The sequence below is a fragment of the Petromyzon marinus genome, chromosome 22 (genome assembly GCF_048934315.1).
Source record: "Petromyzon marinus isolate PM22_M1 ecotype Great Lakes invasive population chromosome 22, UKy_Petmar_22M1.pri1.0, whole genome shotgun sequence".
Taxonomy (NCBI): domain Eukaryota; kingdom Metazoa; phylum Chordata; class Hyperoartia; order Petromyzontiformes; family Petromyzontidae; genus Petromyzon; species Petromyzon marinus.
In genome coordinates, this window is record NC_133688.1 from 21,168,463 (window position 1) to 21,195,402 (window position 26,940).

At 50.2% G+C, this 26,940-nt stretch overlaps 1 protein-coding gene across 6 annotated transcripts in view; it reads right to left on the reverse strand.

The window, feature by feature from the left end:
• Positions 1 to 26,940, reverse strand: part of LOC116944821 (uncharacterized) — a 44,979-nt gene that overhangs the window by 6,519 nt on the left and 11,520 nt on the right. For 5 of the 6 annotated variants that reach the window (XM_032958581.2, XM_032958582.2, XM_032958578.2 and 2 more), the window contains exons 3-25: positions 25,578 to 25,958; positions 19,287 to 19,456; positions 18,306 to 19,209; positions 17,877 to 18,013; positions 13,301 to 13,822; positions 11,732 to 11,809; positions 11,484 to 11,610; positions 10,381 to 10,494; positions 9,565 to 9,704; positions 8,923 to 9,066; positions 8,101 to 8,336; positions 7,404 to 7,655; positions 6,655 to 6,737; positions 6,206 to 6,312; positions 5,519 to 5,641; positions 4,647 to 4,853; positions 3,804 to 3,958; positions 3,442 to 3,609; positions 3,062 to 3,206; positions 2,274 to 2,351; positions 1,419 to 1,534; positions 868 to 954; positions 380 to 458 (exon numbers count right to left, since the gene is read on the reverse strand). In XM_032958581.2, the coding sequence (XP_032814472.2) occupies positions 380 to 458; positions 868 to 954; positions 1,419 to 1,534; positions 2,274 to 2,351; positions 3,062 to 3,206; positions 3,442 to 3,609; positions 3,804 to 3,958; positions 4,647 to 4,853; positions 5,519 to 5,641; positions 6,206 to 6,312; positions 6,655 to 6,737; positions 7,404 to 7,655; positions 8,101 to 8,336; positions 8,923 to 9,066; positions 9,565 to 9,704; positions 10,381 to 10,494; positions 11,484 to 11,610; positions 11,732 to 11,809; positions 13,301 to 13,822; positions 17,877 to 18,013; positions 18,306 to 19,209; positions 19,287 to 19,456; positions 25,578 to 25,958 (4,553 nt within the window). The remainder of the gene's footprint in view (positions 1 to 379; positions 459 to 867; positions 955 to 1,418; positions 1,535 to 2,273; positions 2,352 to 3,061; positions 3,207 to 3,441; positions 3,610 to 3,803; positions 3,959 to 4,646; positions 4,854 to 5,518; positions 5,642 to 6,205; positions 6,313 to 6,654; positions 6,738 to 7,403; positions 7,656 to 8,100; positions 8,337 to 8,922; positions 9,067 to 9,564; positions 9,705 to 10,380; positions 10,495 to 11,483; positions 11,611 to 11,731; positions 11,810 to 13,300; positions 13,823 to 17,876; positions 18,014 to 18,305; positions 19,210 to 19,286; positions 19,457 to 25,577; positions 25,959 to 26,940) is intronic. The other variant, XM_032958579.2, reaches the window with a different exon arrangement.

Here is a 26,940-nt window from a genome sequence, read left to right on the forward strand (position 1 = left end):
CCAATTTCATCACCATTACGACTCCTGGACAGCGACGGACGATTCGCTATCGCCACACATAATCCAATGCCGGAACAGACGGATGGACGGACCGAGGGATAAGAGGTTTTTAATCGCAGGGCGCGATTCATCGATACTCGCCCACTGTGGCACAACATGTTACACTGCAATCGCATCCGAGCGGGTGTATTCGGCTATCGTTAGCAGATTACCATACTGGAACAAAGCCGCCCAAGTGCAGGGTGGTCAAGGTGGGAAAAGTGGAAGACTCGCAATGGTTAAATATCAGGTGAGGGGAGAGGAGGAAGAGAAGGACGAGGAGGTGGTGTATGAGGAGGAGAGGATGGAGGAGGATGAGGCGCGATTGTCCACCACACACCTTGTTGTCAAGATCAAACAGGTACGAGTCATCCTCGCGAACGTCCGCCTCGGCATCCGAGATTATCTCGCCCACGTACCTGCACACGCCACGCACACGCCACGCACACGCCACGTGAGCTGGCCATGTCCCCCCGTGCCACCTCGCCTTTACCAGGGTATGTCCTAAATAGCAGCAGAACTTTATACTCAGTCTGGGTTCATATGGGATCACCTTTACGATAGTTACCGAGACTCGCCCAGTCCCGCCAGGTGCACGGATAGAGCGACAGAGCGACAATTCATAAACACTCTCTCGACTTGAGTGGGAAAGCGTTATGAACACGACGCAAACAGGCTGAGTTTCATCTTCCTCTCACGGGGGAACGGCGATGACCTCCGACAGGAGGAAAAAAACCGAGCAATGGCCGCAGAGAACAGACCGAGCACAGTGACTAACGAGCGGGGGGGGGGGGGGGGGGGTCGGAGCAGGACGGGACGGTCACTCACTCGCAGATGAAGGTGCCGGGCAGGATGTCCTGCAGAGCACGCACGCCCCAGCCCATCTTGGCAGTGCGGTACAGCTGCATGCGCACCCTGCATGCCGGTGGTGGTGGTGGTGATGGATGGAGTGTGGGGGGGTGGCGTGGGAGGGAGGAGGCAAACACAATTACCCAGAGTAAAAACCACACTGACGACGGAACAAGGCGATACGAGATCTACAGCTAGCTGCCTTCACGCTACCCACTGTGTATTTTGATTCAGTCTTCAATGCTGTCTGAATGGCTGTTCCTGAGAGTCAATCTGCTGCTGCTGTGGTGGGGTTTCCTTTTCAAATTGTTTTGCAGTTATATCTTAGATTTTCAACGATTCATTTTTCTGTATCCTCCCTTTAACCCCCTTCTCCCCACCGAGGTCACCCTTGACAAAGAGCTGTCTAGTTGCGAGTGGGCCCTGCCCCAGGTGACCAGAAATAAATCAACTGCAGACCAGCATCCAGTGCGCGCCCGGTGCTGTTTGGTCGCGCGTGCCGCAGGTAAACGCCAGAACGCTGCACGCACCTGATCCCGTGCTGCACCACCCGGTTCTTGCAGCTCCTCCAGCAGCTGCACGAATGGTTGCACTCAAAGATGAGTGGCGGCTCAATCTTGTTGAACTCGGGCAGCAGCCTCCCATCCTGCCCCCACGCACAGCAACGAGGCATCGGGGCTCATCTCCCGTTCACAGCCCTGAGCCGGTCGTGGAAATTCTACGTTCCGATAACGAGGGCGAATATTTTCATAGGATGACCACTGTCGACAAAGTGGTAATTATTTAATCGACCCTGAAGGGATGATGAGACGAGTCAACCTCACAACCGGGATTTGAACTCGCAACCTTCCGATTGCAAGCTACTCACTCTACCGCTAAGCACTCACAGCCATGTGGGGATGAAAGGTGTCCCCAAGCCGTGTTGGTCATGGTGGTTGTTTGACCATACTACACCACGCTTATCAGTGCGGGTTGGTGAAGTGCTGGATGGCCCAGTACTGGTTCAGATATCACCTGCCACCGATGATAGCCGTGGCTGGAAATGTAACTTGCATACACATATCAATTTTAATCAATGAGTCAATAAAATGTGTCATGCCTACTTGACATAAAAACAACAGTCCGAATGCAGCAATCGTAAGTTCATTAATAAACACTGGCAGACAGGTAGATAGCTTGTAGGTGCACAGGTGGACAAGTAGACAGTTGGACATGTAAACAGGTGTACGGATACACAAGTCGACAGGCAAGTTATTAGTTTGAGATGTGGACAATTACACAGGTTAAACAAAGGGACAGGTAGACAGAGGGACACGTGAACAGGTCCCAGGTGGAGTGAGGACCTCAAGCATGGCGTGCACCTGTGCGCTGTCTGCAGCACGTACCTTGTCGTACCAGCAGCGAATGCTGAGCTGCCCACACAGGCAGTTGCTGGACGAGCAATCATCCGCACAGCTGCAGTGCTGCAATCAGAGGGGTCAAAAGGTCAGACGGCGAGAGGCAGGGTATGAGGGGGGGCGGCACAAAAATGGACGCCCATTGCATCAGAGAGGAAGAGTTAAAATCAGATTCCTGAACTAGTAAGACAGAGCACGGTTTTGCAGTGCTCACCACCTGCCTGGCCAGGCTGCGCTCAAGCAGGTAACATCCACGTCAGCACCTTAAGTTTCGCTCAAATTATTTCTGGGATACTGGTTAGACCGGAGAAGATGGCACGTGACTACTAGTCACAGCCAAAGCGAGAAGTATGCTGTATGCGGTGTGCCGAGCATGGAAACAATTTCAGGACCTCCGAAAGATCTCGTCAACTCGACTCGGGACAAATCTAGCAGACTTTCTAGGACGAGTGCAGCACGGTGCAGATTCATTGAGCTTTGGGTGGTGGAGGGTGACAGGACTTGGCCAGCCCATTACACGGCCTAACCCAACAGTCAATCATGAATCTTAATATTGGCTGCAAAACCTACACATTGACGTCACAAACGAGTAATATTCTTTACAACTGGCAACACCTCGGGACTTTTTAAGGTTTCATTCGTCAACTTTTCACTTTAAGGAGTAAACAATGCTGATCGTTCAACCGAATAGACCCGGCTGAAATTAATCCCTGCTCCAGGTGTGCCCAGATGTGCCTAGGTGTGCGGGCTGGCGAACCTGGGCCCGCGATCTGTACCTGCAGGTGCGTGATGTTGCAGTCGATGTTCATGGGAGACGTCTCGCAGCTCTTGGCCAGGTATTTGTAGTCGGCGGGCGGCGGCTCCTCATCGACGCCATTCACGCACGGGATCGGCACGATTTCGTATCCACGCGCGATGTCCCTGGGGCGTGCGCAACCACAACCGCTTGTGACGTGCGAGTACGAGATACACGCATAACCACGTACAAACTCGTAACCACGCACAGCAATCTCGTAACCACAAACATCGATTCATACATAATCGTTAAACCAGACACGACATAAGCACCGCTGTGGTGCAGTTTAACCGTTTCCTCTAGGCAGTACGTCCCAGGGTGAGCGGGCTAGGGGTGTGCAGGCGAGGGATGAGGCGCTACCGGGTGAGGATGCGCTCGGTGCGAGCGGGCCGGCAGGCCACGATCTCGCGCAGTTTGCGGTTCATCTGCAGCGCCAGCCACACCGTCGAGTCGACGGAGGCGCACTCCATGGGCGTCTCGCCCTCCTTGTTGCGCACGTCCACGTTGGCGCCACGCGCCAGCAGCAGCCTGCACACAGAAGACAAAGATCCCCCGCGTAGCCTGATACAAGTGCTGTAGGCGAGTATAGGCGAGTAGCATCTAACGAAGAGTGGAAGGACACACGAAGGAGCGGTTGGGCGAGCACCACGCCCGGTCGCCACGTCGCTCCCCACGCACTCGTAGTGACATACACCTGCAGTGACGATGCGTTAAACACTCACACGACACACTCGTAGTGGTTCTCGCGGGAAGCAATGTGCAGCGGCGTGTCGCCGTGCAGGTTGGCCGCGTGCAGGTCGCACTGCGCGTTGATGAACTCTTCGGCGATGTCCACGCTGCCGGCAAACGCCGCCCAGTGCAGGCAAATGTTCTCCTCCTGCGCACGCACCGCACGGCACGGGTCGTGGCAAATGTGTCGTTGAGACCCTCCACCACCCGGCATGGCTGAACAAACCGAGCTATCGTATGGACAGGTGTTTAACGACACGTCAATTATTAGATTCGCAACGTTTCGCTTCAAAAACTGCGAAAGCATCTTCAGGACAAGATCTAGGAAGTCAGAATTACCGTGGTACCTGATCCGATTTCTTAAATAGGGGTCATGACCTCACAGGATTTAAACATTAACCAATGATTACAATTATATTTCATTATACTTTATAACTATTCATGAATAAAAGAGCCTGTAGCAGCAGTATTGCATTACTCTGTTAACAGAAACCGACGTGCTAATCTGAAAGATCACCACGACATTAGGTGACAAAGGGGTTGCACTGTGGGCCTAACATTACGCGATACCTCCTAGTCTCGACGCATGGTGGGGGCCGCCGCACAGTGGGCGACCAGACACGGGGAAAACGGGTGGGAGATGAGGCAAGGGGTGGGGGTGAGCAAACAGGCTGATGAGCAGACACCCAGTGAGGGGACAGATTGGTGAGGAGGGTGGTCAGACAGGCTGATGGGGAGGCTGAACAAACACGAAGCGAGTAGCCAAAGAGCAAATCAGCGGGGACATCGGACAGTTCGGTTAGCGGCCGGGTCGGTGAGGAGGGCGGTGGACGCACGTTGTCCCTCAGCGTCACGTCAGCGCCGCGGGACAGCAGCAGCCTCACGACGTCCACGTGCTTGTACTCGGCCGTCCAGATGACCGGCGTCCAGCCACCGTCGTCCTGGCAGTTGATGTTGACTTTGCCGGTGGACACCAGGTACTGCACCACCTCTAGGTTGCCCTTCTTGGCGGCCAGGTGCAGGCAGGTGGCCCCCTCGTCGTCCTGAGAGAGAGAGAGCGCCAGCGATGGCAGCGTGAAACAGCGTGACCGATAAAGTGTGGGACCACCGCACGTGAGAGCCACGTGGGCTTGAGTGGGAAGCGCACACACCCCGGCCGCCGAGTGATCTCGACCACTCACCTCTCCGACTAGTCCTATCTCTAAACCAGCAAAGGGGAACCTTTTTGTTACCGAGAGTCGAATAGGACTTTCAAATATCTTATGCGGAAAATCAGAGGTTAACACACACACATTAAAGTTATCCAATAAGAACATGAAAAAATTAGGGGCTCGCGTTTATCATCGCAACAAAAGTGATTGAGAAGATTAAATACAAAGTATTGTAAAACATTACAGAGGTTGAAAATATTACCCAAGAGTAACCAATTAGTGTAGCTAAGATGCTTGGAGTGACTCCAAGCAGCAGGCCTAATGTAGCCAACGTGATAAATCGGTAACTGTCACACGGCTCTTCCATGTCAAATGCCTGGCAAAACCAATACCATCACCGAGGTAGGCCAGAAAATGGTAAATGGTCTTTCGGTCGGAACAGCAACCAAAGACGTGGCCCTGACACTTTGTAAAAACCAAGCAGGTGGCACACTGTACCACAAAGTTTAACCCCCTGAACCGAGAGAGGCGCTGGTGCACTGCCGTTCAATCCCCACCTTGTGAGCCACGTAGGCCCCAGCCTTGACCAGGTAGCGCGTCGACGCAAGCTGGTTCGACTCGGCCGCCTGCAGCAGCGGAGTCTTCTGGTCCTGGTCGCACGCGTCTATGTTGCCGCCCGCCTGCGATTACAAACAAGCGACAAAAGATCACGCACCCGCGCGCGTGGATTGTGTGAAGGATTCCAACACACGTTCCTCCTCGATTGGTTGCATGTTCACCACAAGTGCGTGTAGTTAATGCAGACAGGATTCCTTGAAAAAGGATTCTTCTGTTTGGTGTTTTAACATCTTAACGCCTGTTTTATTGCCAGAAAGGGTACAACCTATCATTAAATTTATAGACAGCAGTAGCAACCCCCACGGTACGAACAACCATAGCTACCGCACAAATGCTTCCAATCTTGCTTGGAAAGTATTCAGAAAAACAAAAACACGGGACAGTTTAGGTGGAAAGGTGCCACCGCCCCCCGACTGCGTGTACCAGAGGTTACTGGAACGGTTTTCAGAATATGGTCTGCGATATCCGCTGTTTTACAACGCACTAAGGGTCCCCTCTGCTCTGCGAGAGTTCCAAAGTGGGATTCTTCGTCTCATGACACAACACCGATAACGTAATCGGGAAAAACTCTTGCAAGCGCGAGTGTGCGTGTGTGCAGATGGTGCGGGCGAGCGTGCGAAGGCCACCTGCACGAGGGTGTGGAGGACCTCCACGTGGCCCCTCTCGGCCGCCCCGTGCATCGGAGTTCTCTTCCTCTGCCCTTCGATGGCCACATTGGGGTCCAGTCCCTCCACTGCACACACACACGAACGCACGTAATTGCGCACAAAGATCCCTCAATTGCCCTTTACAAGACTGTTGGGGCAAGTGCTGCTAACGAGCAGGTATGATGATCGGCAAGGCGCACGAGGTGGTGCGTGAACAGAACCGCGCCGACCTTTGTCTACCCAGCACTGATATTTTGCCTACCGCAGCGGGCACTCACGCAAGGCCATGTCGCTATTAACTACAGAAACAACGCTAGTGAATCACAATCTTCTAGTTGGTTGATCAATCGACTCACATCGACTGCTCGTACCAGTTGTTAACCGGCGCTGCTATTGACAAAGCCGCCCGCCCGCCCGTCTTTTCGTACCCAACATCAGCAGCACCTTCTGCAGCTCTCCCAGCCGTGACGCCAGGTACAACTGCTTGGGGTTGAAGCGAAGTTTCTTGGGTCTGTGGGCCGTGGGGGAGAAGCAAGGAGGGTAAAACCGGGGCTCGGCACAGAATTTCACATTTACAACGATAAACAATACAATCTCTCATCTACACACCAAGCAGTCAACGGGTACGTGTCTACTGTTTGTATGACTTCATAAGGAGAACAGCTGCTTGACGGCTCCACCACGCTTGACCTGCTGACCCAACAATGTGGCTCATCAGTGCTGCTTAACCACTCCACCATTTTGAAAAGCCCGGCTGGTGCTGCATACAACCCACAGGTGTGTGCTGTTGGGCAGGAGATCTGTGGAGGCTTGCAGGGAAATGTTGTTGAATTTCAACTCATTTGAGATGCAATCACTACCCCCAACCCTACTCACAAATTACCTAATTGGGTGAAACTGTATAGCAACAGTGACCCCTTCTGTGAAACTACAAACGACCATAATGGGGTGAATCCCAATCTTGTGGGCAAAAGTCACTCTCTCCCCTTTCTCTCGGCCTCTGCGAAGCCTCCTCACTCTGGCAAGCACGACTCCGTGCTCACTACCAGAGGGAGAAGTAGGAGGGAGGCCTAGGAGGAGGGGTGGGAAGAGACTGCGGAGGAAGAGAGATGCAGCAGGAGCAAGTGGGAGGAGGGAGAGGGAGGAGATGGAGTTGGGCAGAGGTAGGTGGTGGCACCTTTCCGTGTGCAGGGTGATGAGCGCCTGCTCCAGAAGCTCCTTGCTGCCGGCCGAGGGCAGCCCCGTCGCCGAGATCACCGCTCCGCTCTTGAGGGTCGTCGCTGGGCCGGCGACCTCCCCCTCGCTCAGCGGCGCCTCCCCCTCGCTCCCAGACGGAGCCGAAGCCGGCGCCGCACTCGCCGAAAGCACGGCTGCGGCCGGTGGCGCCGCCTGGGCACGGCTCGGCTCGGGTGCCGGACGCATACGCGCGCTGCCGGCACAGAAATGCAAGCACGCGAGATTCAAGCACAGAAACTCGGTGGAGTCCTCTGTGAACGTTGCCGATGGGAAAATGGGGAAGCTAGGAGCTGGACAGGTGAATAGACACTTGACAGCATCTAATAACTATGCTGCAACCAGCCATAACCGGGCCCTATCATAGACAATCACGCCCCACCACACGCAACCAAATCTCAGGACACTTTACCACGCACCTCCATGTTCTACCACGCTCCACAATGCACCCACACGAGACCATCCCACTCCGCACACAAACACACCCCACCACACACAACAGCTGTGGCTACTTATAACGTGCCACCCATTCCGGCCTGCCAGCGACCCAGGAAATATTCAGTGAGAAATTTAAGCCCTCCTCACCGCGTCGCACTGCACACGGCTAGGTAGCACCACCACTACCACCGCTCTCGCCGCACCTGGTGCCGCCGGGGCGCATGTGCAGGCCGTCGAAAGCCCGCACGGACTGCGCTGCCGAGCCAGTAATGGTGGCGGCAGCGGCAGCGGCGTCGGCGGCGGAGACGGTGACCTCCCGCGCCGACGAGGCCTCCTCCCCGCAGTGCGGGCAGTAGAGTGAGCCGTTGAGGCGCGACACGCAGCGCACGTGGAACCGGTGAGAGATGCCTACGTCCGGCTGGCACTCCAGGAACGTGCCCTGGGGTAACACGGACGCAGGAGAAAAAAAATACAAACGAGAATAATCAAACGTACGCAACACGGACCCTGCAACGCTTACCAACACGCGCTTGTCCGAGCAAGATAACGTCACACTGTAGCGACGTCGAGGAGAAGAAACGCCCACGCCATGTGACATCATCACCTTAGCTTAAGGTGATGAGTTTGTCACCAAGTGTTGCGTAACACTTTGATTAATTTGTCCAGTCCTTAAAAGCAACGCAACTTCGCACAAAAAATGTGAATCTCATTGGATTATCTTTGGGAGAGTTATTTTCCCGCATTTCACTACTGACAGGCGGACGGACAGAGAGAGGGAGCGAAGGCATCAATGCTTTCAGACCGAATGTGCAAGCGTTAAAGGACAATGACTCCTCCTCCCCGTGTAGCCTCTACTAAATTGTTGGGGAGGGGCTTCCTGCTTGGGAAGGACAGCCACTGATTTTAAAGGTGCCCAAGCAATCAAACGAGACCAGCGCTGGTCTTGCGAAGGTGTGTCATGGTTGTGTTGCACCCCCGCGCAGTGCGTCACGAGTGTCACACGTGCAAGCCGCGTGCCACCCTACCGTGGAGCAGAAGAAGCCGCACCCCGGGCAGCAGTGGTGCGTCATCATCTTGGCGCGGTGCTCCTCGCATACCACCATGAGCTGCACACGGCTCGATGGCCGCATCGTCTCCTGCTTGGCCACCGAGCGCAGGCACCGCGTCAACTGCTCGCGATACCACGGAAACCACCCGCGTCACCACGGAGATCAGACAGCGTCACCGTGGAAAACACCCGTGTCACCACGGAGACAGGACGGAATCACCACGGCAACCACCCGTGTCACCACGGAGACCAAACAGTGTCACCAGGAAAAAACCCGTGTCACCACGGAAACCAGCCAGTCACCATATAAACCACTGGTGTAACCACAGGTCTCACCACAGTAACCGGCTGGTGCGACCACAGAAACCACTGGGGTCACCACAGAAGCTGGCCGGGCACCATGGAAACCATCGATGTCAACACAGAAACCACTAGCATCAGTGCACACAGGCGTACTAAGAAATAGAACATTTATTAAAGAGAAAGTAAGTGACCACATCTCCACATCAGGACCTTGCTTAAAACTATTGTTGCGCCTTTCCCAGATAAAAAACAGCTAAAACCAATCTTACCATAATTTTAATAACGACAGGTTGGGTACACACGCACACACACACACCTGCCCATTGGTGCTCTCCGTGGCCATGCACTTGCCACTAGACAACTTGCTGATCTCGCGGTTCTTGGGTGCCTCCATGCGGCAGCTGCACAGGGGCAGCTCCTGCAGCCCCTCCTCCATGTCCGAGCTGCGCCTCGACTCTGTGTGACGAGCAGAGGGGAGGGAGGGAGCCCAGGGCAGAGAGCAATAGAAACCTTTTTTCCCCACTTTTTTCCCCACTCTACAGTCACGCTGCTTCAGGGCCATGCGAAGTCAGTCCCGGTATGGCTCAGGAGGTTCCAGGTTGTTTTTCCACTGTGGAAATAGAGCCGTGTGCCCGCTGATGTCACAAGCAATGATGGGGTCGATTTGGCTGTGCACCCACACTGCTCATCTTTCTCAAGTGTACGGACTGACGAAACGTACGATGAAAGCTGTTAACCCCGCACCTCCTGGCCCTGCTTGGCTCCAAGCCAATTTCAGACTGTCTTGTGAGTGCAGTATGTCAAGGTTAGGTTTCCGGCTGGGCAAGGAAAATAGCCAGTGGAAACCACTTCCAATATGAGGGCTCCCCTAGGCAAAGTGTCAATTTGCAAGCAGTGGCAGAAGATTGTGGAACTTTTCCCAGCAGGTGCTCCACGACAAACCACCACCCCCTGTGTGTGTGTGACGCAGGGAGGTTCACCCACACCACCTACATCACACCCCTTTGTGTGTGTAACAATGTCGGTCACCCACACCACACACTATACCCCCTGTGTGTGTGTGTGTGCCACAGGGCCGATTACCCGCACCACACCCACACACCCCCTCTGTGCAAGGCGCAGGGCGGCTCACCCTTCGTGTGCGGGGACAGCACCGAGTGTGTCGGCAGAGGCAGCGCCGTGGCCGTGTAGCTCTCCTTGATGTCTCCGTCTGGCGGGGCCGGCGGGACCGGCGCCGTCGACGCGTCTGCGGGACAAGAGAGAGAGGAGGGATTATTGTGGTCCAGTAGCAGCCAGACAGCTCGGGCAAAGTCTTCATATTTCTGTTAAGTAACAATGAGTTGTTGACACCATCTAAATGGGTTCACGTTTCAACTTTATTTTGTTTAACCAGCTGAGAACTCAAGAGACCAGGATGAGACTTACTTGGAAGCGTGACCTGGGTCACCGAAATGACAAAAGTATCGGACAAGAAGCAAATAGAAATCACAGCAAAAATATAAATCTATTTTCAAAAGAAATTGAAAACACTACATAAACATAAATCAATAAATAAAAAACATTTCTGTTGACCAACGACGTGGAATGCACCCAATCTCATCAGAACTTGGAAGCGAAGCAGAATTAATTGCCTCAGTAAATCACGGCAGGTATAAAGGGGTATACTAAGCTACAGGCTTGTAGAAAGAGTTGTGTCATCCATTTGATCATCATTTCGTTCCTCTGGGCATTTGAATCTGTTGATGAAAATAAGTCTAAAATTGGATACTCGCCGATCAAGATTTTTGACATACCTGTAACAAATATGAGAGACACGTGTAAGAGACATCACACTGAACGTTACGTATGTGGGCTTGAGCAGGATACGTCACGGCTAGAATGGTTGATGGCCATGGGCAAGACGAACGATGGAATGACAGCCAAGGAGGGAACATGCCTGAGAGGACATCTGCTGCAGAGCTGGAGCAGTGAAATAAACTCGTGCAGGTACGTGACAAATTGTTACATTGTAAGATCCTGAGAGATGGGCGATGGCTTGTGGCGGCCTTCATCCAGCAGTGGATTAATCATGGCTGATGACCATCACGAGGACGATGGCTGATGAAGGCGTTGCAGCATCTACCCCCCTCTCGGGACCAGTGTGACCAATCTCAGTTCTGACACCCAGGATAAAAACGATCGCCTGATTCGACGTCGCCAATCGCCAAACCCGGATGATCAAAACTGCGCACTCACTCTGCCCGCTGCGCTGCAAGTACTTCTGGCGCTCCACGCGGCTGCGCCGTCGGTTGGGCTTCACCCAAGGGTTGCCCCCTTTCTGCTTGCCCCCCGCACGCTTGCGCTTGCTGCTTGACCCGGAGCTCTGACACACACACACATGAACGCGCACACACTTGTAAACGGGTATCGTCCTGGACGTTCGCCAGGCATCGCCCACTGAAAGCGACACCGCCAAGGTGGAGGAGGTGAAGGAGGTTCCTCACCACGTCCGAGTGGTTCTCAGACTCCTCCCCTTCCTCCTCGTCCTCCTCCGTGTCGCCGTCCATCACCTCGCCCTCCTCCTACATGATCACGGCAACAGAAAGAGCACATAAGAGCGTTACTCCTTAAATGTAACATCTTATTCGTCTTTTTCCCCAGTTTAATCCCAATTGTGCTGTCGATGTCCTGTCAAAAGACCAGTGAGGTGAAGTAGGGCAGACAACCCCTACCCCCATTATCAACATGGCATGGACAGGCCCTCATCCAGCAGTGGACTGACAAAGGGCTGCAAACTATTACGTTGATTACAGGATAAGGATTAGCAAGTACAGGGCACTTGCTTAAATGCCGAAAGAAAGTCAAGCGCCTGCTATATCCCATCTCAACCATTTCAATTCCTTTCCGCAGTCCAGCTAAGGGGACTCCCAGTGGCAGCTATCCCTGTGAAGGAAATAAGGCGTGTGCAGCACCGGCCTGTGAATGGGCCTAGCAGTAGGAGGAAATTACAGGACGTTACATTTAAATGACAAGGACACACTTGGAGTTGTTACAATTGACAATGAAACATATATCCTTGTCCGTTTACATAGGAGCACAGTAATCAACATTTCAACTTAAAGTTTCTGTAATTGTATTGTGCTTTGCTCAGCATAAACAATCTCCCCGAGAGAACTTGCGCTGCAGGGAATGTATTATTACAAGGTGATTTGTATTTTTTTAGGCAATATTTTAGATCTTCTTTCGGTAAAGTCACGTAGAAGGGAAATAATAAAATCATAAAAATAAAACATAATAAATTAAAATTCTCACGACGTTTCGGCCACAACACAAGTAGCCTTCCTCAGGTGAAGAAACAGAACTGTCGGAAAGACAGCGCTCCAATGAACACTGCTAAGCTTGGCAGCGTATCTTAAGCTGGGTGGGAGGAGCAGAGCGCCTTGACAAAGGAGTTTACATATCTACAGAAGAATTTAGCATTGAAGTAGCTGTGTTAATGTGATAGATTAGTAGGATGTTAGTCAGAAATCAGCATGTAACTGGGAGATTCGCATGTTAGTGTGAGGGATTAGCATGTAACTGGCCACGGAAGTAGCTATGTTAAAGTCAGAGTTTACATATCAACAGAGGCATTTAGTATATTGACACTAAATAACTGCAACTACCGAACTATCATATAATAAACCGATGTGATAGAACTAAATATAAACTACTATAATCAATGTACTCAATATATTCTCCAATAAGCTGAGCTATTAACATAAAATAACTGGGTATACACTACACTATATAATGAATACCATATAGTAATCTGATAAAAAACTATAATATAAACTACATCAATATTATCAATAAACTCTATAAACTCCCAAATCAGCTGAGCTACTAACAATAAGTCATTTTGACATTTATTTTTGCCAAATTTTATTTCCTTTATTGCTGTACTTTTATTTTGTTTTGCTTGTCATTTTTATGACCCAGCTCACTCTTGCAACTGAGACTCTATCCTGGTCTCTTGAGTTCTCGCGGCCGCTTAAACAACATACAATTTTAATCATTTCCACATAATGCACCTTGCTGCTTGCAACATCGCCGTCCAGAGACTGCGCTCCTCCCGACAGAGACTCCTGGGATGTGTGGGAGCCCACGCTGCCACCGCCACTGCCACCGCCGTTGCCGCTGCCACCTCCTCCTCCCATCTCCAATTTTCTCTTCGCTCCACCTGTTGCTCCCACTACTGCAGCAGCAGTGGCAGCTGCGACCTCCGACCCTGCGTCGCCTCCGACGGAATTCAAAGCGATCGTCGACGCTCCCACCGCCGATGATTTTTTTTCATTGTCAGATTCTGCGGTTGCGGGTTCCGTGGGTGCAGTTGTGGCCACAGTTGCGTTTTTTGCGGTCGTTGCCACCTCATGGTTGTGCTGGCGGGAGGGCTCCGTGCGGGTGTCTGGGCGGGGCGGTACGGCTGTCGTTGGTGCTGCGACCGTTTCCCTCGCTGTGGCCGTACCAGACGCCGTCGGTGGTGGTTGGGTCTCGTCGCCCGAGGGGTCAGCCATATCTCGGTCACTCTCGCCATCGGAGGCCCGGTCACACTCCTGCATCACAACGCGCGAAGCAACGCACCGATCACAAAGCCACACAGAGCGGTGCAGCAAACGCCATAAAGCCGGCCACAGGGTCGTGTGGTGTCATGTTATGGGGGTGAAGGTTCCATTAGGAAATCTCACAGAGCAGTGCAACTCAATGGTCCGTGGAAAGACATATCACAAAATTATCTATGCAATCCCTTTAAGTGATCTCTGCTCCACACAGTAGAGGGCAGTAGCTTCTCACCAACTGCCCTGATTCACAGAGATATGTTCGTTACATGACAGTCAAACCGAAAATTCCCAGAGCTGCATTTTAGCCAAATTAAATTAATCAAATTGTGCAGTCATTGGTGTGAGGGCTCATATTCGTTCTATAACATTTGCATTTCTAGCTGCTGACCATCTTGTTTTTTAGGCCACTGGGCATATACTCAGCAAATGATTCAATAGTACCTACACATACACTCAACGTGTACAAACATAATCACGTGTTAACGTTACTGGCAGATACAGCCGAGAGGTCTTTCTGTTTCTGTCTGGCCTCTCCACAAGTGTTTTACAGATTCTTTCATTCTATTTACATTTTCCATCTCTGGATATAAATTGATTAGGTTGCTCATAAAACATTTCGTTGCTTCACTGGGGATTTAGATTTTTTCTAGAAAGTGAACTCTATACCCATTGTACCTTCTATTTTTATGAACCTGGTGACCAGAGTTCAATTCCTGATCACGAAAAAGGTGGTGACATCTCAATTGGTCCCGGGATTGAGTTTTATGTGGCGATGAAAAGGCAGGCCTGAGCTTCAAACTGAAAATGTTTAAGAATGTCGAGAACCAACCTGAGATATCGGACTTTAAATATACACACAATAAAATCAGTCACCGTAAATGGCACAAGGTAATAGCTTCTGCACAAAAAAGAATACAGATGCCCAAATCTGAACAAAGTGGATCGCTGCTTCCCCACCAAGTGAGAAATTGTAATGGCAACTGCCAATCAGAGCACTGAGGCCACATGACCCCCCAAGGTTGTGCCTGGTAGACCAATTGCTGCTTATCAAACAAACTTTTTAATAAACTTCATCTTTATTGGCCAGACGTAATTTTGTCGCTCCACACCATTGGCTAACATAATTCCTATTAGCTTTTTTGCCCGTCCAACGACAGGTGTAAATTGCAGTAAATCTGAAATATTAAATAGAAAAATTGTTCAGCTCATGATTATTAATGAGGGGGGGGGTTGCCCCATGTGGAGTGACGTCACCCGCTAATGGTTATTGGGGAGGGGTGCAGCATGTGGAGTGACGTCACCCGCTCATGATTATTAATGAGGGGAGGGGTGCGGCATGTGGAGCGCGCAAACTTCTTGTGCGTTCGTGTAAATTTCCACGCAGGCATGAATATTAATGAAGGGGGTGGGGGGGGCCTCTTTTGCAGTGACGTCATGCACAGATGTAGCACTGTGCTACATAGTTATTTTTTACCGTCACTTTCTGTAAAGAAACGTCATATTTGAAGCGACTTTGCGTAATAAATTATTTAATTCGGCTCGACCTTCCTCTGCGTTAGTGTAAAAATCCACCCACTCATGAATATTAATGAGGGGGGGTGGGCCTCATGTGGAGTGACGTCACATGGGGGGGGCCTCATGTGGAGTGTCGTCACGCGTGGGACGGACAGACATTTCTGGGTGATTATAGTAGGTAATTGTTGCTCAAATTTGTAACATTTTAAAAATATATAATTAGCTATGCTATTTTTAGAAATTATAGTAATCATAGTAATGCATTTCCGATGGCAGTGATAATGAAGACGTGTGTGTGTCCGTGTGGGGAGGACGCTACATCCGGAGTCTGAGACCAGGAAAGGCAGCGGGCAGAGATGATCTCCCAAGCGAAATGCTGAGGGAGGGTGGCGTGTGTGCACAGACTGCCCTATATGACATCATAACAACAGTCTGGACCACTGGACGGGTTCCGCAGGATTGGAAGGATGCCCTGGTGGTCCCCCTTTTTAAGAAGGGGGACCGCACAGACTGTAACAACTACAGGGGCATCTCACTCCTCAGTGTGCCGGGAAAGGTCCTGGCAAGGATTATTCAGCATCGCCTTGCCAGGCACGCTGAGGAGAGGCTTGCGGAGCCCCAATGCGGTTTCAGAAAAGGGCGGTCCTGCACAGATGCCATATTTTCTGTCCGTCTGCTACAGCAGAGGTGTAGGGAATTCCAACAAGACCTACATCTCTGCTTTATTGACCTGGTCAAGGCCTATGATACCATCAGTAGGCCTGGGCTCTGGGTCGTTCTTCGTGCTTTTGGAGTACCTGACCCTCTGCTCACGATCATTAAGGACCTTCATGATGGTGAGCGGGCCCGGGTAAAACTACGTGGCCGGGAGTCAGAGCCATTCCCTGTACACCTTGGGGTGCGACAGGGATGTCCTCTGGCTCCCACATTATTTAACATCTATTTTGACCACGTAGTTCGTGAAGCCTTCAATAGCTGTACCGGGGGAATCTCCATATGGTACAGATATAATGGGAGGCTAATCGATGCCCGGGTGCGGTCAAGGGATGGCTCCCTATTGCTCAACCACGTTATGTATGCTGATGACTTGGTAATAGCTGCTCAGTCAGAGGAGGAGTTGGAGATGCTGCTGCTGAGACTGGAGCGTGCCACTAAGAGGTGGGGCCTTACCATCAGCCCCACCAAAACTAAGCACCTGCCTGGGTATTTTGTACCATCGGACACTCCACCCCCACAACTCCCAATCGGTGATGGGGCAGTTGTGGAGAGAGTGGAGAGTTTCCCATACCTGGGCAGTGTGCTTATGACTGGCTCCAGTTTAACAGCAGAGGTCTCACTCCGAATCAGTCGAGCGGCAATATCTTTTCATCGGTTGCGTAACGCTGTGTGGAAGCTACCTGGTCTGTCGCTCCGCACTAAGCTTCAGGTCGTCTCGGCCACGGTCATTCCCTCCCTTCTCTACGCTTGCGAAACGTGGACCCCCCTAATGGAACATCTTCGGCGGTTAGAAACATTTAGGCTGACCTGCCTACGATCCATCCTGGGTTTAACCAGACTGGATTGTGTGAGGAGCTCACAAATCCTTGAAAGATCTGGGCAGGGTCCCATCGGTGAGCTCCTCCGGCAGGCAAGGCTGCGATGGCTGGGTCATGTAGCCCGCATGCCCAGCCACCGCATGCCGAAACAGCTTTTGTTTGGCCGGATTGAGGGGGCTAAGCGGGCGCGGCACGGGCTAGAGAAGAGATGGAGTGATGTGGTACAGGAGGACGTGGAGCTGAGTGGACTTGCCGATGACTGGTACCAGCGGTGTCAAGATCGGCCTCTGTGGAGGAGGCTCGTGAAGGATGCTACTGGGCAGTTGGAGGCAGTCGCCCTCCAACAACAACGGAGGGCGGAGGAGCGACGCTCACAACAGCGAGCGGAGCGCCGGGTGGCTAAAGCACAGCAGGTTGGCACAGTAGGGGGCACAGGTGGTGCATCAGCCAGTCATCTCAGTCAGTCGACCCGTGGCACCTGGGTCTGCCCCGTGACCTCCTGCCAGCGGGCGTTCGACACTTCACGTGGCCTCAGGGTGCACATAGCCTGGCACAAGCGTCGTGGTGACGTCACCGCCACTTAGTGGCGAATGGCGGTTGTTGTTGTTGTTGTTGGAGGACGCTACTGGGCATTTGGAGGCAGTCGCCCTCAAACAACAGCGGACGACAGAGCAGCGAAGCTCACAAGAAAGAGCGGAGCGCCGGGTGGCTAAAACATAGCAAGTTGGCACAGTAAGGGGCACAGCTGGTGCCTCTGCCAGTCATCTCAGTCAACCCATGGCACCTGGGTCTATTCCATGACCTCCTGTCACCGAGCCTTTGACACATCATGCAATGGCCTCAAAGTGCACCTAACCTGGCACAAGCGTTGTGGTGACATCACCGCCATAGTGGCGAATGGCGGCTGTTCGTGTTTCGTGTATACGTGTGTCTGCCTATAGAAACGATGCACAGAACTTCTGCGTGCATCGTCAGTGTTGGCGAGCACCGTCTCACACCTCGACGCGCCCATCTCTCTCGGGCTGCGCCACTTTGCCCTGCAGCATCTCCATCAGCGTGCGCTGACGGATCGGTTTTCCCTTCTTCTTCTGCCCGAAGCTGTACAGCCCCATCTTCCTTTTCCTCTTGCGAGGAGCTGCAGGCACGGCCACACAAACAGACAACAGAGTCTATGGGAAAGGAAGCAATGGAAGACAATCCGGGAGGCCTTTTGCCCAGGCCAAAATACCCTCGAGAGAAGCTCTCTAAAGCTCTCTCTCGTAGAGGCCCTTTTGCAAGCAGTGGTGTGAACGAGCAGTTGCAGGGCCGTGCTAGTGGCAGTAATGGAACCGATGATCTATAAGAGGAATTGATTACTTAAATAATGGATATCCCAGCTTAATACCAAACACTTTACTTTTCCAACGAGGCTGCCGACTCTCGCTTACCCGATGAGGAGGAGGTGGCAGCTCCCTTCCCGTCCACCGCGAGGCCGACGGTGTCCGACGAGGGCGTTTCGGGGGCCTGTCCGATGGGTTCCCCTGCGGCCTCGCTGGAGGCCTGAGCGCCATCGCCGCTCTTAGGGGGCGGCTTCACCTCGGTGCCATTGTTGATGGACACGGCCTGCCTAGTCGGGCTAGCCTGCTTCAGCTGGTTCACCGGGCTGGGGTTGGGCTGGCCGACTTGGCTCGGCAGGCTGTTTTGGCTGACTTTGTTTGACTGGTCACCTTGGGTGGGCTGGCTGTATGCACGAACATTGTTTGACTGGTCATTTTGCTTCAGATGGATGAAGTTACTTGAATTATGCGAGTGGGTGACTTGGGTAGGCTGGCCAGGCTGGCTACCTTGTCCAGGCTGGCTACCTTGTCCAGGCTGGCTACCTTGTCCAGGCTGGCTACCTTGTCCAGGCTGGCTACCTTGTCCAGGCTGGCTACCTTGTCCAGGCTGGCTACCTTGTCCAGGCTGGCTACCTTGTCCAGGCTGGCTACCTTGTCCAGGCTGGCTACCTTGTCCAGGCTGGCTAGCCTGGCTGGTCTGGCTGTTGAGGTGCGTTGAGTTCCCCTGCCTGATCTGGCTGACGGAGTTGAGGTGTTCTCCCTGGTCCCGCGGTGGTGGTGGTGGTGCTGGTGCTTTTTTGGGCGAATCGATGTTGGCGGCTTGACTGCCCTGGCCAGTCGGCAGAACATGCGTCACCTCGTTGATCTTTCCGGGCTCCTCCTTCCCCTCAGCTGCCACCAACACTGCAACTGCCGGCACCGGCGTCGGCGCCGGCACCGACGGTGCCTCCTTGCTCTGTCCGCTTGCTTCCCGGAGTGGTACCTTGTGTTGGGTCCAGACGGGAAAGCCATCACACTGAAAATGGCAATAAGCGCGCGGACGTCCGTTCTGGCGATCACACAGCGCCACACCGCTTGCTCGTCCCCATTTACCTGGCTCGGCGTAGGCTTGGGCAGAGTCTTCCGTGCGCGGTTCACCCTCACCGGCTCCGTGACAGGCGTTTGCTGCGGGCCCTCCGAAGGACCCCGCTTGGCATCCATGGTGGTGCCTGCCAGTTTGGAGGGTGTGTTGCTGTGGCCCATGCCGGCCATCGCGGTGGTCGCTGTGGCGGGACAACATGCGAGTGACCCACGTTTTGGGAACGACCGCTGTATCGGTCGGTGCACCCTCGAAGTCATGATACATGTAATCCGTAAGGTTGGAGTAGCAATGGTAGCAGTCAGGAGTATGGATGCTAGAACTTACAACTTCCTCACCACGCGATTTAATTAAATGCCACGATTCAATAAAAAAATATATCAGTATAATGTCTCGTTAGCGCCATCTCATTTACATTAGGTTGATGTGGCATTCGTGCCATGCTTATGATGCACAAGTTACCACGATAAACATCTTGTTTATCTCGTCTCGCATGTTCTGTCTCATGCATTCCATTAGCCTAAAGTGGACATCTTCATAGAATTTGAATAAAATTACCAAAAGTCACACGTTCCTCTTACGTACACCGTTCAACGCATGCGTCGTGAGCATAAATGTCGACTTCGCTCAATCCAACACATCGTCACACGCCTACACGGTGGATTAGTATGTTCCGTAGTGCAAGTGCAAGGAGCAATTAAACTTTGCCCGAGCACTAATTATGTTCTCAAGAACATCGAGTACAATGCGATGCAATTTGGGTTTAAACAGCAACGAAATACAACAGATGCTATACAGAAACATTCAGCGTATATATTGTTTATAGAGAAAAAGTGACTGTCATAGACAGAGGGGAAAAAAAAGGTTATGAGCCGGGACTTGAACAGCAGCAGGGTGTTGGCGGGACAGATGGCCCTCTACCATCCAATGTGGGTCTGGCCGGGCCCTGCACGCTATGGCTGGGCTAGTTCCTCCGATTCCCATATTATTTGGACAATTAGCAGTTGCCGACAAAGCTTTCGTTCTATTTTCCAGGTTGTGATTGCTTGAAGTCCTGTAAATGTCGTTATATATTCCACTTTCAGTGCCCAGGAGTCCCGAGCAGACCATTGAATCTGCTGAGGTGGCTCTTCTTAATATTCTGTAACTCTCAAGGCATCATTTCTACTTAACTTTTTGCTTGACCACAACCATGACCTCCCCTTTTGCTTGACCGAAACGTGGCACTGTCAGGATGATTGTTATTTGGCGAACCAGGTAGCTGGCTCAGGCTTCGGTTTTGTTGAGAAGGCCCGTTTTTCTGGCAGGGTGGTTGCCTTGCAGCAATTCATCATCGCGATCTTAAACTCACTCTGCAAACAACCCCTGCTATTAATGTTTCGAATGTTTCGCTTTTAAACTGGCACCTCCGAACACACTCATTATTAAATTTATCGTGAAACAAAGTTAAACTCTTCATAAATTGTTGGAATTGTTATCATTCCTTTGCCCTTCATTTAATACGATTTTAATTTTGGGTGACCTTAACATTCAAGTTGACTCCAGCAAGTGTAATATGGCCCAGGAATTCCTGGATTTTTTTAATTGCTCTGGTTTTGTTTCACAATGTTAAATTTCCAACTGACAATTGGGATCAAGCTGCAGATCACGTGCTCTCTCGTGGTAGGTGCAGGGTTTGCTGCCATGTGATGTTGCTACTTCTGATGATCTGGCCATCCTCACTGAGCTCGAGATGGCCCTCACCTCGGCCAGAACCAAACGGGTTGCCAAACTTGCTGACACTGTTCTTTCATCAACGTCATGATCTTTTCAGCCTTCGAACCTTAAGGATATGATCAGCCCATACAATTCAATTATTGCAAAAGCACTGGAGGCTCTTGCCCCACTCACGACATGCTTTCTATCTTATGCCCACCTATCGCCATGGTAAGATGACCATCTTGGTTTTCTGAAGTCACTTGGACGTAAGCTAGAAAGAATATAGAGGGATTTCGATTTAAAGCTTTCGTGACTGCAGGGATTCATCTTCTGGGTTCTTTCGGTAAAGTCAAGTAGAATGGAGATAAAATAATAAATAAAAAAAATCTACAAACAAACTGAGGGCACCCCAATGGGCCCCCCCCTATCGCCGGTTGTAGCCAACGTTTTCATGGAAAAATTTGAGACTGATGCCATCCAGGCTGCCACTCTACGCCCGACCTTATGGAAGAGGTACGTGGATGACACTTTTGTCATCTGGTCACATGGCCGGCCTGCTCAGGAACAATTCCTCGACCACATCAATTCCATACACCCAGCCATCAGATTTACCATGGAAGTCGAAAAAGATGGCAAGCTACCCTTTTTGGATGTCCTAATTAAAAGGAGACCTGATGGTTCAATGAGCCACTCTGTCTACAGGAAAGCTACCCATACGGATGCTTACTTAAAACCGGATTCCCATCACCATCCATCCCAGAAGAATTCCCTCATCAAGACTCTATACCATAGAGCCCAATGCATTTCCGACCAGGAACACATTGCTAGTGAACTCAAGCACGTACACCAAGCTCTCAAGGCTAATGGTTACTCCGACTACACAATCCGCAAAGCCATCACTCCAACTATGAAGAAGGATCCTCTTGAGGAGCCATTCAAAACCATCACTTTACCCTACATTGCAGGGGTCACAAAAAAGATCTCCAAAATCCTGAATAAACACAAGATCCAGGTCCGATTCAACACAGTACATAACATCCATGATCTGGTTCCGTCTGTAAAAGATGTGGTTCCAGACATGCAGTACCCGGGCGTCTACAAACTAAGTTGTCTCTGTGGTAGCAGCTACATTGGAGAAACCAAACGACATATCTCGGACCGCATCCGTGAACATAAAGCAGACTTGAAACACGGTAGGACGAACACCTCAGCCGTGGCAGATCACTGTTATAATTCAGTGGGCTCACAAGACATTGACTTCTCCAAGACGGAGGTTCTCTGCAAGACATCCGGCTAACATGAGAGATTCGTTCATGAGGCTATCCACATATACAAACACAGAGACAATTTCAACCGAGAAGATGGATTCCGGCTTAGTAACCATTGGAAAGACGTTATAAACCATTTCGGTTCTTGATTCTTTCAGACCGTGGTCCATTCGCTGGCACTGCCTCTTAGTACCTTTCACATGAACGGTCAATAGTATAGTTTATAGCATGTTGTATAATAATAAATAGTATAACAGTGTAATGTTTAACATAATTCATAAGGCAATATATAGTACCGTAATTGTATAGTGAATATACAGCAGTGTGGTATACAGTAGGGTTAGTAGAATAATACATAGTGTAATATTACAAGTCTAATATTTTATAGTCTAAAGTATGTATAGGGTAGTGTATAGTAACGCATTGTATAATTCAAAGGTGGGGTTTGTCTATGGATACGATATTATACAATGTAGTTTAGATTGGAAGGTATAATATTGTAATGTATAGTAGTCTAGTTTATAGCATAGTTATAACGCAACACAGGACAGAGCAGCGCACCTTGGCTGTTTCCTCCTCTTCCCCCCCCCTCCTCCGTTCTGAACATAGATGGACTCATTGGTTTTTTCGGTAAAGTCAAGTATGTAGAAATACCATAAAATTATATTAAAATAAAATAAATCAATCACGACGTTTCGACCGCAACACAAGCGATCTTCATCAGGTGTAAAAAACAAATAGCACATAGGGTGACATCAACGCAATATATAGAGAGCATTAAACTGCACGGAGGTAAATACAACAAGAAGATGAGAGACGAGAATTCAACAAACCTGAGAAAAATTTACGTGATGCAAAACCAGTCGGCCAACGACACAGTTAAGACACTTGCCTGGCAGACCACGAATTTCATAAGAGCGCTAAATTTCGTGTTCATCCTCTGGGTTGAACATACCAGCATAGACAGAGTGAACAAATACGAGGTATAAGATAGCAGAAATACATATACAGGGACACAAGAGGTAAGAAGATGAAAGACGGACAGAGAAGAAAAAAAGGGGCCAGAGGGATGAACAGACAGAGGCTTAAAATAAGTAGTAGAGGTGGGGGCAGGAGGATAAAGTCACATATGTGACTTTACCGAAAAAAACAATGAGTAATTTATGCAGTCACGAAAGCTTTAATTCTTTATAGATGGACTCGTCCGTCTGAACAAAGCTCGTCGCTCTCCGTGGTGTTAATCCCTCATACTAACATCATGCGAATCCCCCAGTTACATGCTAATTTACTGTTATGTAAACTCCTCTCCCCTCTCCTCCGTTCCGAATATAGATGGACTCGTCCGTCTGAACAAAGCTCGTCGCTCTCTGTGGTGCTAATCCCTCACACCAACATCATGCTAATCCCCCAGTTACATGCCAATGTATATGTTAACTCCTTTGTCAAGGCGCTCTGTTCCTCCCACACAGTTTAAAAGACGCTGCCAAGCTTGGCAGGGTTCACTCAAACGCTGTCTTCCGGACAGTCCTGTTTCTTCACCTGAGGAAGGCTACTTGTGTTGTGGCCGAAACGTCGTGAGAATTTTATTTTGTTATTATTTTTACATCTACATTCTACATGACTTTACCGAAAGAACCCAAAAGAAGAATATAGAGGGATACTCACCCTGAGGAACATCTCCAGATCTAGCAGAATCATCAAACCAACAATATGGATGCATTCAACTAGGCCAGATCAACATGTTATTCCAATCTTCTTTGGTTCTTTCGGTAAAGTCACGTAGAATGAGAATAAAATAATACCAAAAGAACCAAAGAAGATTAATCCTTGCAGTCACGAAAGCTTTAAATCGAAATGTTATTCCAATCTCATCAGGAATGGTGTTGGCAACCCTGGTACTCCCTTTTCAACCCTTGAGCAGATGCTGAAACCATCTACTATTGTCAACCTCAATGATCCTACAGCCCAATGTAATGTGTTTCTTGGGATAATTTAAGTCCGAGATCGATGGTATTAGGAATATTGATTGTTCTGTTATTGCTGAGCCACGGTTGACTTCAACCTGCATTTCCTAGGTTGTGCATTGAATCTTTTCACATCTCCATTTCTGTCTCAGCTCATTGATCTTGTTTCTAAACTTAAACCCATCGTGTTCATCAACCAATACCCTCTTCTCTGGTTAACTCGATCTTCCATATTCTTAGTCCGTTGGTTACTTCCAAAGTTGATAACAAATCTCTTGGCACTGCATAATGGCAACATCACTTAACTGGAATCGGTGAGACCATTGTTAAAGAATCCAAAAATTGACTCTGAATTAATGCCTCATTATAAGTCGATTTCACACCTCCTGTTTCTCTCTTAAATCTTGGAGTTTCTGGTAGTTCAGCAGATTCAGGATCATCTTACAAACTATGATCTTTTCAAGCCATTTCAATCTGCTTCCAAGCTAATGCACAGAACCGAAACAGCACGTGTTTGTAAATGATAATCTCATGGCTGCTGACCCCGGCTCACTCTCGGTCCTGGTGCTGCTGGATTATTGCAGTGTTCGATACAATTGATCATCCCATTCTGATAAACCGCCTTGAGACCCTGGCTGTCATCACTAGTGCAGCTCTTTCCTGGCTTGGTTTATATCTGACCCATCGTAGGCGGTGCGTCTCGATGCGTGGCTATCCATCCACCCGCTGGCCACCGGTGTCCCCTAGAAATCTATTCTAGGGCCTTTGCTGTTCACCATCCTATGTGCTGCCTCTTGGCATCATATGTTGTCACTATGGTTTAAATGATCACTTTATGGGGATGATACTCAAAACTTATTGGCAGACCCAGCCTGGCACCAATGCTGCTATTTAAGTGCTGTCACATTGTTTCTCTGAGGTCAAGAAGACAATGAACATTCATTTCTTGAAGCATAACTCTGACAAGACCGAGATCATGCTGCTGGGTTCTCCCAACTTTCTTCATCAAGTGTATGACTTCAGTATGATGACTGACTGACTTTAAATCAGTTCTTTCTCTAAGGTGTGGAATCTTGGAGTAATTATTAATCCTGGCTTGAATTTAGAGTGGTACGTCTCTTTTTTTCATCAGCTTGATATCACATGCATTCGTTCACCTCTCTCAATACCGGAGAATGACAGACTGCTACCTGTGTTAATTTCATCGAGACTTAAGGAGTACTGAAATTACTCGCTTGTCGGTCAATCAGGAAATGTCTTAACTCAGCTGCAGCTCAACCCAAACCTCTGATACTGCGTCCTATTTCCTGAAGCACCACCTGCACAGACCGCACCTCCTGCACCACCTGCACAGACCGCACCTCCTGCCACTCACCTGTAGGCTTCATGATGAACAGAGACATCTTCGCACGGTTGGAAACACCACTTAGGGATTTGGCCGCGTGGCCGGGGATGATACTGATAGGAAGGCGCAGAGGGACGTTGCCCCGAGCGGGCGACTCGACCGACACAGAGGCCCCCTTTGGCGTCACGTCACCGGCAGGCGACCCCTGCGAGGGGACGGCTTCCACTTTGACTGGTGATGGAAGCTCAGTCGCCTTCTCGGGCCTCTCTACAAGAGGGTTGCAAGGCCTAGCTTCGCTGGCGTCGTTAAGTCCGTCAGCGTTGCTGGCCCTCACTTTGGGCAGACGATCATAACCTTTGATGGTGGTCTCGAACTCGGTCAATTGCCTGTCGAGGAGTCCGGAGTCACCTCCTGTTGTCAAAAGGTATGGTAAGGGGGGACAGCCCAACATAAATATATAAAAAAACCTGAAAGAGGAGCTGCAAGAATATTTATCTGATTACATTCAAAATGTGCCACCATCATTACGTGTGCTCCTATTAAAACGACTCTAAAAAATAAGGCATCTCAGTAGCTAGGCACGATCGTTTGTCGTGAAGGAGCAATTTGCAAGTTAAAGCACATAAAAGTAGTAAAGACAGGCCAAAGTGGTGAAGACAGAACGTTGTGGTATGACACGTATTTGTAGCAGTGGAAATACAAGGTAAAGATATAATATCAATCCACGATTAAATGAGGGCCTAGCCTTGCCATGCAGGACGGGGGGATTAGTTAACCATGCTGGTCACTGCAGGTTGGTCAAGGTGGGGAACAGAAATGGGACCATAAAAGTATTGTCAAACAATGGATGCTGCTGCACTGCCCACTGCTGCCCGACATGTGGTACTGCAATCATATTGCGAGATGGAAAAGCATCCATTTAAAACGATTCTAGCAAAGTGCACCTCCATGTTGAAGAACAGCCCGAGAGGATGAAGTAGCAGAACTGTCTGAAATCACTTCACTTGCCTCTTAATGCACACTCGGGACAAACCTTTACTATACTCTGAAATGTGCATTCATCATGTATATTAATGCAAAATTTTAATTGTCATGAGCTACATTCATAATTATAAGTTTAAGCCATTTGTCAATCCTCCACTGAATGAAGGCCTCCCCGCAAAGTGTTGGTCGTGCAGGTTGCTTGACCATACTTCACCACACTGGTCAGTGCTGGTTGGTCAAGTGGAAGACAGGTGTATTAAGCAGAAACAAATTGAAAACACTAACTTAAAAGCATGCATTAGTGATGAGGCCGAGATCAACTCGCTGCACTTAGGAACCTCATTCATCCCTGGGCGGGTGAATCCTGCATTCTAACCCTGGATGTTACCTGGCTCTCTCACTCTACAGT